General features: G+C 47.4%; 1 protein-coding gene across 1 annotated transcript in view; it reads right to left on the bottom strand.

The window, feature by feature from the left end:
• Nucleotides 1-13530, bottom strand: part of GABBR2 (gamma-aminobutyric acid type B receptor subunit 2) — a 419145-nt gene that overhangs the window by 72134 nt on the left and 333481 nt on the right. Inside the window, exons 12-13 of the mRNA XM_007968615.3 lie at nt 12768-12875; nt 3415-3537 (exon numbers count right to left, since the gene is read on the bottom strand). Coding sequence (XP_007966806.1) covers nt 3415-3537; nt 12768-12875 — 231 coding nt within the window. The remainder of the gene's footprint in view (nt 1-3414; nt 3538-12767; nt 12876-13530) is intronic.

The raw sequence follows: 13530 nt of genomic DNA on the forward strand, positions 1-13530 counted from the left end.
GCACGCCTGTAGTCCCAGCTGCTTAGGAGGCTGAGGCATGAGAATCACTTGAACCCAGGAGATGGAGGTTGCAGTGAGCCAAGTTCATGCCACTGCACTCCAGCCTGGGTAACAGAGTGAGACTCTGTCTCCAAATAAAAATAAAATCAATCAATCAATCAATCTTTATCAATCAATATCAGAAATGAATAAGGGTGGGGGGCTGGGTTGCCCCCAGTAGGCCTCCAGGGGACTTTTACTCCAAGGACCCGTGAGTACAGTCTCCCAGGATGAATCGCTTCCATGGGTCCTTCCTGTTATTCTCAAGCCCTGGGTTCTGTTTATTTCCCTCTCACTGCTTTCACAGTCGACAGCGATCTGAAGTGATAGGGTTACTTGTCTGCGGGTTTAGTCTGCTCCCCTACTTGCCTGCAGGCTGCCATGAGGCTGTGGCTGCCATGGCTACCTGTGTCTTCCCATGGAAGATGCCGGCCGTGGGGTGCTGGGTGGGCTGTGTGGGGGCTGGCTGAGCCATGGCCCTGTCCTGGAGAAGCTCAGCAGAGACTTCTGACTTGCCGGGAGTCCTGACTGGGGAATGTTTGGGATGCTGGGGGAGGAAGTGAGGCAGAGCAGGTTCTCGACCCCAGCGGAGCCAGTGAACACAGGGACACCTCTCCATAGGAGGTAACACTGGTGCTGAAGCTGAAGTCATCTACTTGGCAGAGAAGATTCTGGAAGGGGACACAGGATGAACAAAGGCTAGGATGTGTACCATATTGCAAGGCCCACGCCTGGAATCCTCAGGTGCTCCGAGTCCAGAGCACACAAGGGTGTCTGAAGTAGGTAACGGGGAGGGAGGGACGGGTCACAAAGGTCTTTCATCACCTCTCCCCCAAGCCTAGGCTTTCTGTTTGGAGGTCCTGGACAAAACAGCCCCTTGAAGGAGACTTTAGGCTACCTCAGCCCCTGGGCATGTTGTTCAACTACCCTGTTGTGTCTGACAGAGGAGGGTCTGAGAGAAAACAACAGCTCGGTGCTGTTTGGTAGAAAAACGACAATAAACAGGGCTGTGGGTGGATAGATCAAAGGGTTCTGTTACCATAGCAACAGAGGGACAGGCCAACCCTAAAATAAAAGAAGAAAAGTAGGCACCCACCAGGAAAGATTCTGAGAGAAATCTCCGCACACCCCGGAGGGAGACACAGGAACAGCCTATCTGGGCCTTGCCTTGGACAATCTGGGTGGCCCTGGGCCCTGGATAGCACCTTTCGAGGTTTAGTTTCCTTATCTACACAGAAAGGCACTTCTGCAGCACCCTGGGACTCCTCAGTTTGAGAATCATAGCCTTGGAAAGTCTGGAATGTGCTAGGGTTCTATGCACAGAGCCACTGATAGCCGCAGTGCTTATTACAGAATAGAAGGAAGGCAGGTAAGAGCCATAATAGCAAACCATCAGCTAGACACGTCAGACTGCACAGGTTTACCTTGTCTAAACGGTCCAGTAAGACAGGCATCCCCATTTCCAGAGTCTACTGACTCTGGCACTGTCAGTGTCTCCCTAACACACCTGGCACCTTGGGAAACCCTAGTGAATACTCAGTTCCCACCTTCATCTAGAATAGAGGCGGCAGCCATTCAGCCTCCCCAGCCCACTGTTGGGCTCCACACTGAGCCACTGTGTCTCGTTCTGTCCACCTGGCCCAGCTCCAGGCCTTCCACAAACTCTGCCTGACTCACCTGCTCTTATTCCTTGATCTCTCCTGGGCCCTCCGTCTGCCCATTATTCTACTTTTTTCTCCTCATTTGTAGAAGGGGAGAACATCCCTGCCCTACTCACTTCCCAGATCTGTGGCCAATGAACAAAGGTTTAAGAAAGCCTCCAAAACCGCTAAGAGCTGCCCAGGTGTTGAAAGGCAAGGTTAGGTACTGGGTGACAGGGTAGTTAGTGCTACTGTCACTAACCTGCTGGGTGACCTTGGGTAAGTTATACAGCCTCTCTGGGTTTCTGTTTCGTCATCAGTAAAATGACGAAGGACAGCATCTACTTCCTAGAATTGCCGTGAGGATTAAATGAGTTAACACATGATGCCAGCTGTCATCATCATCGCTCTTATCATCATCATTGCTTGTTATTAGCACCGCCACAGGCTCTCCCTAGCTCAGGGGCCCAGGTAGCCAATGATAGCTCTTCCTGGTTTGACATCCTGTCCAGATTTCTAAATTCTGGTGGTGGCCGGGGAATTCTCTTGGGATGAAGTGGAACCCACCCAGCTGTTCTGTTGCCCAACTTGCAGGATGAATGGTGACCAGATGTCCCCCCCATCCAAAAGTAGCCTGTCTGCTCGAGTGGACTCAGTTCCTGCCCCCTTGGCCCATGGGCACAGCCAGTGTTGGGTCCGTCCTCCTTGCTAGTTCTGGTTGTGTCTGTCTGGAGTCCCGCTTCCTCTCAGGAATATGTGGAAGGTGGTCAGGTGGAGGGACATATTTCTCAACCTGTTTCATAAATGGCATTCTCTGCTGCTGCTCTGAATGCATAACTTCTTACCGAGCTGAGTAAACCGTGTCTCGAGATAAATGAGGCTGAGCATCTTATTTTCTATAAAACCTTCTTGTCTAGAAGGATAAAAGATTCTGCCCCCAGTGCATAGAATGACCATTTCTGGTTTAGTTTAAGAATTCACACTAAATTCCACAAAAAGATTTTTCTAATAAAGCAGTGAGAGAAACAGATTCTTTTTCTCAGTAGAATTTGCTACACTGTACAGAAATCCTACCAAATAGCACACCCCACTGCAGCTCAGCTGTCCCCCGCAAAGACAGTCTAACTATTTTAAATGAAAGTCAACAAAACTACAGCCTCCAAAGGGACTCAGACTTCCCTAATCTGGAGAATCCTAGAAAGACCAGCGCGAGTTCAGGGCAAGGCTGACTGCAAGACATCTAAAAAGTATATTTAACAGTACTTTCATGTGAGGTTCTTTATTTTAACAACAAATATCTGATATCAAATGTGTGAAAAGAAATATATTGCTCATCACTTTGAAAATAACATCGTGCCTAGAAGGAGCTTTCAGAATGTTTACTCCCTAGCAGCACTTTTTAGGAGATTTATTGTAAAATTGGGATAAATATGCAATGCCATTTCTCAAGTGATGGATCTTATCAATGAAGGCTTCTACAATGTATGAGAGTATACGCTTTTAAAAAGCCCAATATTTCCCCTTCATTCTGCGTGTATTAATAGTAAAATCGACTTCTTTCACAACACCTTATATTTGGCCTCCCTGGAATAACATGTCTTAAATGGAAGGAAATGGAACTGATGAAGTGTTCCCAGCGGGGTACTGGGCAGTCTGGGTGCTGTGCAGCCTCACTGTCCTCATGTGTCAGGGGCTGCATCTGCAGGCTTCGCTCCTGCCGGCGTGGAGGGCTTACCTCCATGCTGTACTTCTCCACTGTCCTCCGCAGGGGGTCCACGGCCTGCCAGCAGATCAGGATACACAGGTCAATCAGCAGCATACCGCCCACAATCACAAGCAGTTTCTGGTCCTTGATGATCTACAGAGCGGGAAGGAGTGGAGGGGAGCCGATGTGAGAGATAGCTTCCCACGCAGCAACTAGCGGCCCAGGTCAGGGAAGGAACCTGCATCGTGAACCCCCCAGCTGGAGAGTCTCCTGCGATTCCCCATCACCCACAGGATAAATCCAGCCAAGTTCCTCTGCGTGACATTCAAGGCCTTTCACAAGCTTGACCTTATCATTCACCAAACACACGTGTATTTTGTTGAAGTTTGGCCATTCCTAGTCCCTGGTCAAGCTGTGATTTTCACCCTCCAGGTCTTTGTAGGTGCTAGTTCTTTTGTCTGGAATATCCTGTTCTTTCTATTTGGCAAACTTCTAACAATCCTTAAACACCTCGATCAATTGTCACCTCCTCTATGAAGCCCTCTCTAACTCCTGCAGCACAACTAATTACTCCACAGCACTTTGTTCACATACTTCATTATCAGGAGGAACCACAGTAGTAACAACAATGAGAAGAATAGCTAACATTTAATGAACACTTACTCTGTGCCTGCCTCTAGGTTGATGGTCTCAGAGGCAGTGTCTCATAGAAAGTCAAATATTGTTATTATTCTTATTTTATGGACGAGCAAACTGAGGCTTAGAGGGGGCTAAGTAACTTGCTCAATATAATAAACTTCATAAGCAATGAAGCCTGGATTTGGACCGAGCTCTGTTTTCTCCAGAATTCACATCCTCAAACATTTACAGCTCCAATCAGAAGCTATATTAAGTTGTATACACGTCTTCCCTCCTCAGTAAACTGGGGAGCCCTAGACAGAAAGAAAGCCCATTTTATTTGTGTTTCCTCAGCACCTAACAGGGCCTGGCATGCAGTAGCTACTTAAAAGTCTGATGAATTGAATCGACATGAAAGAATATAAAAAGAAGAAATATAACTCCCATTCCTCTTTGCAGCCTGGGATATTTTTATTACTCTGTGAGACTCCTAGCCCACTTTATGTCTGTTTGATAGGGATCAGCCGGGGGATAAATATTTTCGGTGCCAAAGCTGACCTGTATTTCATTCACTTCATGTTTATATATCCCCTCACTCTCCAGAAAAGCTAATGTGATGAAGTAGTTCTGGGAAAGACTCATGGAAAAACAAACAAAATTCAGGCAGAAGCTTAAGAAATATCACCAGGTTTGGTTTTTAACGATTAAAGCCATTTTTAAAGGAGAAATAAAAACCCGAGGGGCCTTTATGTTACCGAATGTAAAAAGAACACGAGGAAAGTGTTGGCTCAGTGACTGCCAAGGAGATCAAATCCAGCAAAACCGCTTTACCTGGGGGCAGGGCACCTGCAAAGCCCACTCTGAGATTTTCAAGGATATGGTGAACTGCTGGTGCTTTGCAGAAACCCAGCTTAACTCTCACCCTCTGGGGAACTAGGCAACTACCTTCCAGTCTTGAGAAACTGGGACAAAATGCCTAAGGAGCTTAGCAGTTAGGGGATGGGCTGGAAGGAGCCTCATATCTACGTGATGCTGAACAGGAGGCTGTTTGACCCCCAGGCATTTGCCTAGCTATTCCTGACCCCTGGAAGGCCTGACACGCACCTTTCTGCTGGCATACTCCTACCCTGATTTCAAGGTTGAGCCCAAGCAGCTTCTCTTCCTCCATGAATCTAGGCATACCCTGCAAGGGGCATAGATGGCTTCAAAAGCTGGGCACCAGAATTTTCCTCTTGTAAACGTCATAAAGTAAATCCTTCCAATTTAATGGCTCAAGTATGAAGTCTGAGGAAGTGTATTTTTTTTCCTTTTTTAGATGGAATCTTGCTTTGTCACTTGGACTGGAGTGCAATGGTGCAATTTAGGCTTACTGCAGCCTCTGCTTCCTTCCCAAGTTCAAGCACTTCTCCTGCCTCAGCCTCTTGAGTAGCTGGGATTATAGGCATGTGCCACTACGCCCAGCTAATTTTTGTATTTTTAGGAAGTTCAAGCACTTCTCCTGCCTCAGCCTCTTGAGTAGCTGGGATTATAGGCATGTGCTACTACGCCCAGCTAATTTTTGTATTTTTAGGAAGTTCAAGCACTTCTCCTGCCTCAGCCTCTTGAGTAGCTGGGATTATAGGCATGTGCCACTACGCCCAGCTAATTTTTGTATTTTTAGGAGTGACAGGGTTTCACCATGTTGACCAGGCTGGTCTTGAACTCCTGACCTCAAGTGATCCACCTGCCTCAGCCTCCCAAAGTGCTGTGGTTACAGGTGTGAGCCACGGCACCCTGCTGGGGCAGTGGAATTCTAAAGGATTTAAAATTAAGTGGACCTGAGTTAGAATTCTGGCTTTGTTCCTTGCTACCTGTGTGACCATGAGCCAATCACTTCCTTGCTCTCATTCTGCATTTCTCATTTGTAAAATGGGCAGAGGTAGGGGGAGGGAGAGAGGAGAGTTTCTGTGTCATTCTCCAAGTATGGTATAAAAGAAAGAACACAGGTTTTGCAAGTAGAAGACCTCATTCTAATCCCAATTCTTGTCAAGCGTGACCTTGAGCAAGTTGCTTAACTTTGCTAGGACTCAGTTTCCGTTTTTTTAAAGTGCGGTCAGTGATCCCTAAATTGTACAGTTAGTATAAGAATAAAATGAGATGGCCGGGCGCGGTGGCTCAAGCCTGTAATCCCAGCACTTTGGGAGGCTGAGACGGGCGGATCACGAGGTCAGGAGATCGAGACCATCCTGGCTAACACGGTGAAACCCCGTCTCTACTAAAAAATACAAAAAACTAGCCGGGAGAGGTGGCGGGCCCCTGTAGTCCCAGCTACACGGGAGGCTGAGGCAGGAGAATGGCGTAAACCCAGGAGGCGGAGCTTGCAGTGAGCTGAGATCCGGCTGCCACTGCACTCCAGCCTGGGCGACAGAGCGAGACTCCGTCTCAAAAAAAAAAAAAAAAAAAAAAAAAAAAGAATAAAATGAGATGAGGTCCAGAAAGCATTGGTAGCTGGCTACCATTACTTGGGTTTTGACAATTAGTGATTCTGTGTTTATGTGTAAGACATAGTGACATCTAGGAGCAAAATGTGATATTGCACCTAAGCTCTACTAGACATGGGACTAATCATCATGTGTGGATGGGTGCACGGTGGGAAGATGCTGAGAATCAGAGGAGAGGAAATGGTTATTTTCCTTTTGGCACCATTCACAAAACCTGGCATGTAACCAGTGTTTGTGACTGAATGGGTTTAGGCTAAGTAGTTATGAATCGTTTTTTATTTATTAATTGTAGAAATATTTATTGAGTGCCTACCCTGAGTCAGGTTCTGTTCTAGGCACTGAGGATGCAACAGTGGACAACATAAACATTCTGCCCTATGAAGCATGCATGTTTGTGGGGAAGACTAGTAGTGAAAATTACACAAGTACACCCATGGGAATACAAAATACAATGTCAAGTAGAGGTGATTTAAAATAATCTTAAATAATGAAAAGAGAGGGAAGGAAAGAAAAAAAACACTGATCTGAGCACCAGAGAGCACCAGAGACCCTTTGCATTAGGCACAGCCATCTCTCTATTCTTAGATTCTTTGACTTCTTTCCTTAAATGCTGCCTGAACTTCTCTCTGGGTTATGTCAGTGCTCACTGATGCTATCACATGCAGTCCTCTCTCTGGGGGTAGGAGGTACTTAGTGGCAGATGACAGCAAAGGCAGATGAGCACCCAGTAATGATTAAGCACCTGGTTCTGGAATCAGATCTAAGTTGGAAATGAACCAACTAGTTGTGTGATCTTGGGTAATTCCCTTCCCACTCTGAACCAGTTTCCTCATCTAGAACATGGGGATAATATTTGCACATGCCACACTAGATTACAAGAGCCTGGCTTACAATAATTGTTCAACAGATCCAGCGGTTTTTACTAAATGTGACTTCTGAGTTGTTTAGAGCAGGGATTAGCAAACTATTGATTTGGCTCACCATCTGTTTTTGTAAATAAAGTTTTATGGGAACACAGCCATGCTCATTTAAATGAACGTACCCTCAATTACAAGGAGGGTAAGGTAGAGAAGACAAATTTACACCTTTACCATACTCATTTAAATGAATGTCATTTGTGTATTTGTCTATGGTTGCTTTCATTCTATAAAAGCAAAGTTGAGTAGCTGCAACCGTGACAGAAGAGCCTGCAAATTCTTACCTATTGACTATTTTGGCTCTTTCCAGAAAAACTTGGCTGATGCTTGGTTAAGAGAAAAGGGCATTTCTTTATTTTTTCAAAAAACTTAAGATTTTCTGACCTATCCAGACTGGCCTTCCACTGGGGCCAACTCATTTCTTCAGGGAACCCCATTCAGGGGGAATACAGCATGGATGGTCCCCCTGGGGCTCAGCTCTCCAGTCATCTTTAGATGGCGGATGCTTCAGGATAGCTACTAAAAGCCCTCAGCATTTTCCTTAAGTTGGGCCCAGATGAAAGTCTGAGGGTTTATCCTCAGATGCTTTTCCCACTCATGTTATTGTCTGCAACAGAATCCAGTCATATTTGTAGTAAACTTCCATTGTCCTCACACTTGATCTTAGCCAAAAGGCCGAGAAGCGAAACATCTTCCCCCAGAACAGAAGGTGTCATCTCTAAATTTCTACTCTTGTCTCAATGCTTCCATTTGGTCCTAATATTAGGCAAAATAAAGACTGTAATAAACCTTCTCAATTTAAAAAGATTTCACAATCGGTCTTTAGAAAAAAAGTAACATGCTGTAAAAATATGAAATTTGGAAGCATTAAGTCACCACGTGTTTAACAGCCTTTCATAGGCTTCTTTTCCTTTAATGCTTTCAAAACTGTGGACATATGGGGCATATGGGATGAAGTTTGTATATGTACGTTTGGGGAGGGCAAGCCATCATGGATGGAGGGAGGAGGGGTGGGAGCTATGCAAAGAAGAAAAGGATAAAAAAACTGCATTGAAAAAAGCATATGATTGCATTTGCAAATTGATACAAATCTAGTATATATGTCAGTTAAAAAAAAATTAAGGGGGCCACTAAAAAAAGTCCAAACTTCTTTAAAAGAAACAAAATAAGTCAGTCACCAAAGGACAAATATTGTATGATTTAACTTATATGAGGTTCCTAGAGGAGTCAAATTCGTAGAAAGAATTGTGGTGGCCGTGGCTGTGAGGAGAAGAGGGAGTTAGTGTTGAATGAGTATGGAGTTTCAGTTTGGGAAGATGAAAAGGTTTGGAGACGGATGGTGACGATGATTGCACAATACAAATGAACAATATGAACTGCCAAAGGCTTTCAGTACAAGATTTGGTACTAATTTTGTTGTGAAAATGATGAAGGCTAGGTAAGTACATTATTCCAGTGTGAGAAACTCTTTGGGGTCACTCTGGGCTTTTTAGTTATTCCAGGAGCCGGTTTGTGGTGCTGTGGTTAAGTATTATTTACCAACCAAATTACAGGAGGGTAGGGTAGAGAAGATACATTTATATCTTACCCAAACCACAAACTCAATCAGGGAACCAGATTGTTTTGAAAGGGTTGTGACAGGTGTAGTTCAAAATTGGGCTCTTCTTCACAGTGTCAGTTACATAACCAAGTTGGCTTTTATTGTTATAGTTTTGTTTTTATTGTGGTAAAATGCACATAAAATTTACCATTTTAACTAACCTCTTTTTTTTTTTTTTTTTTTTTTTGAGCAGCAGCAAGATTTATTGCAAAGAGCGAAAGAACAAAGTTTCCACAGTGTGGAAGGGGACCCGAGCGGGTTGCCCCTAACTAACCATTTTTAAGTGGAGAGTTCAGTGTCATTAACCCAATAGAGGTGGTCCTGATCCCCCCTGTGCATGAACCTTATTGCTCTCATTTCCCTTTCTGTTCCTGATGTCACCCTCACCACCCTTGATGTCATTTCCCCCGCTGGTCCTGAGGCCCTTCTCACCATCACAGTCATCTTCCTCTAGATGCCTGGTGACACAATTACCATCCTTTGATGTCCAACCTCTGTCACCTTCTAGTCCTCTAACCTCATACCCTTTAAGGGACTGTTTTAAACCCCACTGTCTCTGACATCATTACCCTTAAAAACAAAAGTAGAAAAAAGGTTTTAAAAAGTTAAAAAAAAAAAAGTAAGAAAGTTTAAAAAGTTAAAAAAGTATGTGTGTGGGGCTTGTCTCTCAGATAAGCCCCCTCCCTGGATGCCTGGACCCACTGCAAGCCCAAGCTCTCAGAGTTGGCCCAGACCCTCAGGGGGTATCAAGTTTCCCCTGGCTCAGGCAGTGCAGGAGGAAGTGAGCAAAGCCCGTGGCCTCTGGTGACGACACCACATCAGGCCCCACAGGGAGCTTCCAGACAACTGAACTCCTGCCATTTTCCCTGATATGTTTTGTCGATTGTTGCCAGACAGTTGGCGTGTTGTTGCTTGGCAGTCACGTTAGAGAGCATAAAGGCAGGTTCCTTATCACAGATGACCATAGGGATGAATCACATATTAGTACAAAGGAACCAACACTGTGCTTCTTCCAAACCAGGATGGAGTTGTCATCAATGGCAGAGCAGCTCTTAAACCAGAGCCGCAGAGCAGGAGGGGCGCCAGAAGTCACCTAGACCAGTGGCTCTCCAGCCTTGACTTGCTTTGGCCGGGGATGGGGAAAGCACAGGCTCCTGGGCTCCTCCCAAATATTCCGGTTCATTAGGGTCAGGGCGGGGCCCAGGAATTTGCATTTCTAACAGCTTGCAGGCCAGCCACATCAGAAGCCCTGACCACTCAGAAGCCCTGACCACAGGTCCCCAACTTCGGCAGTCTATTAACATCAGCAGGGAAAGCTGAAACACTATTGATGCTCAGCTCTGGCCCCAGAGCCCTCATTTCAACTGGCCTGGGCTGGGTGACTTCTTGTAGTTTTCAAAAGGTCCTGTGGGACTGCAGTGTGCAGCCAGAGCTGAGAAACACTGGGGTGGCCAGGCCTCTCTTCTCATGGAGAGTTGTCATAAATGCTGCCGGGGCCCAGAGACACAGGGCCTCTCCAGGCGAGCACAGGGACAGGGCGGCAGAGCAAGGCTCTTTCCCCACTCTAAATGCAGCCTGTGGATTTCCTAAGGTGGTTCGGATGTGGAGCAGGGGGCAGAGAACAGAATATACCTCCACCTCATCTGGAGAGGACAGGGGGCTGCAGTCCTGAAGAAGGACCTTGGCAGTGAAGAGGTGGGTGGGGGGCCTGAGGAGGGAGAGGTATCACCAGGACACCAGGCAGGAGCCCACAGAATCACAGCTAAGGGGACAATACTATATCAGTGTATCCCCATTCTACAGATGAGGACACAGAGGTCCTGAAAGATTAAGAGCTTTGTCTAAGGAACACGGCAGATCAGCAGCGGAGCAGAGACTAGAACTCCAGGCTTCTGTTTTGCCTGTTGGCCTCACTGCTCGGGCTGGGTTGCTGTCCGCCACTGGCACCAGGTAACTAGGGAGCAAAATGCAGGCTCGGATGAAAAACCGGAACAGGCTCCATGTTCCACTGGGATGGGCCCACAGTGAGGATCTGCAGAGGAGGTGTCAGTAAACAGGTGATGCCCACATCAGGATGTGAAGAGTGTGTGCAGGGGGCTGGGGTGTGAGGGGGGGGGGACTGAACTGAGAAGAGGCTTTTCGGTAAGAGGTATCACGGTACTATGAGACCCCTCCCCTGGTGACAGAAATGGGTGGACTGGGAGGGAACGCTTCCTCCATGACCTCAAATCAAGAAAGAGGCCTTGGTTTCCAGTGAAAAGGAGATCACTGGGTGGTTTGATAGGAGTCTCTGCAGCCTGGGGGACCCTGTGGACTGGTGTCTGACTCCTGCTTGCGAAATCTAATGGGGGATGACGGACTGGCCAGCTGCTCTGAGGATGGAACAAAAGAGAGGCAGCTGCTACAGTGACATCAGCCTTCAGTCCTTAGGTTTGTAGGTGCAAAGGGTGCAGGAGTGCTTTCTGCACCCCAGATGTGGGCCGTGGGTGAGGAAGAGCTTGTGTGGCCCTGTCCAGGACTAGCTGGAGGGGTGAGGTGACCCCAGGGTGGAGAATTGAAGGATGCTCAGGAGCAGGGGAAGAAACCACAAATAGCCAATTGGGGGAGCATTTCATCTGCATCAAGAACACGGCAGGAGAGAAAGTCCCAGTAATGAGGGACCCAGAAAAGCACCCCAGGAGTCTAAAGGGCCCGCTGCAATCCTCGCCAGGCCCAGTAAGCCCAATGCCAGCTCCAAGCAAGTAAGGTATTTCCTGCCCCTTCCACCAGTCCTAATTCCAACTCCAGAGGGGTTGGACACCTGGGTGGATGGGATGATGGGGAAAGAATGCAGGCTGGCCAAAGAGAGAAGCAGCCAGCCTATACCCCTTTTCCCAAGGCAGGTGGCCGGCCTGCTGCAGGCCTGAGCTGGGAGAGGGAGAAGTTGTGCCAATGAATACTGTTTGAAGTTTTGAATATAATGATAGACTCTACATATTATAATAATTACTGACCAGAGGACCTTCAAAATCATGACTTGCCACAAATTTTATCCAGAAGAAAGGGGAGATCCAGTACCACTGCAAGAGTTAAAAAAGACAGTGGTGGACAAAGTTTCTCTATGACTAAGAGACAAGGTCGGCAACATCATGGCTATACCAAACCTCACGGGTGGCGAATGCAGCCCACGGTGTGAAGGCTGAGCTCCTGTCCTACAAGAGCCTCTTTGAAAACGGAATCATTAAATCCAGTACCAGCCCTGTTTCACTCCTCTCTTTTAAGAGCTCCCTATTGCCCATAAGTTAAAGTGCAGATTCCTTAATGTGGCTCTAGCCTTCCCTTCCAGCCTCTCCCTGTACCCTGTCCCCACGAGTCCTATGCCCCAGCCACATCAAGCCTCTCTCAGCTCCTGACCACCCTCCTCCTATCCCCAGGCTGCCCTGGATGGTTCCTTTGACAAGGTCCCCAGCGTCTCTATGCCCTTTGCTTGGCTAACTCCCACTCACCCTCCAGGCCCCAGCATAGGTGGCACTTCCTCCATGAAGCCTCCCGTGAGTGTTTTGTACCCCAGCACTCCCCACATGTCCCCAGCCAGCCCTGATAACCGTGTGTTATAAATGCTTTGTTAACTGTCCGATTTCCTCAGTAGGCTGAAGGTAGCAGGAGGTAGGGATTGTGTTTAGCTTGGGTCCCCCCCAGCAAATAGCTCAGTGCCTGGAATATAGTATATACTTGCTAGATAAATGCTGAGTGAACACTGCTAATACCCTGAAACAGGAGAGTGATTACCTTCTTCTTCATTTTCACATTTTTGAAGATGGCGTGGACTCTCCAGGTCTTTGCAAACATGGCCCCAAAAGCGGTTGTGTAGCCCACGGTGAGAATCCAGGTCCTGACCTAGAGGCCATGAGAAAACAGAGGCATTGACCTTCCTTAGGTAGACGGACTTCATCAGGTATGAGACCACCCTGCAGGGGGACTTCTCACGACGGGGAAAAATACTCCCCTCTACATATCGTTGAGTTTCACTGGCATCTTTCAATCAAATTTCCATTCAATAGGCATTTAGTTCTATCAGTCACTTACGAGACCCAGGGCACTGGGCACACAGGAGTGCAAGATTCAAATCCTCCCTTAGATGAGCCCAGAGAGAGCCAGGCAGAGAGAGAGCCACAGACTGCTGAGGTACCACCAAAAGGTGATGGTCCAGCCCTCTGGCCTTCACTTCCCCTCCTCCCTTCCTTCTTCCTGTTGCCCAGCCCTCTCCCCACATGGTCAGGCCACGTGGCTACTATTGTCCAGTGTGACCTCAGAAGGCCAGTTAGTCAGCACAGGCCAGCCTGGTTACTGAGCTCACATTTAGACCTTGGTCCCTGCTCAGGACTGAGGCCCTGTCTGGCTCTCACCTATTCCTCAGGACCAAGGTGTGCCCTGACCCTTAGCCCTGGGTTGGTGGCTAATGGGAACAGCCGGCCCTGACATGAGCCTACAACTTGGATCCCTTAAGGCTGGAACAGGCTGGCCACCACCTGTTAGGTTTTAGGGGCCTCCA

The sequence above is a fragment of the Chlorocebus sabaeus genome, chromosome 12 (genome assembly GCF_047675955.1).
Source record: "Chlorocebus sabaeus isolate Y175 chromosome 12, mChlSab1.0.hap1, whole genome shotgun sequence".
NCBI classification, from domain to species: domain Eukaryota; kingdom Metazoa; phylum Chordata; class Mammalia; order Primates; family Cercopithecidae; genus Chlorocebus; species Chlorocebus sabaeus.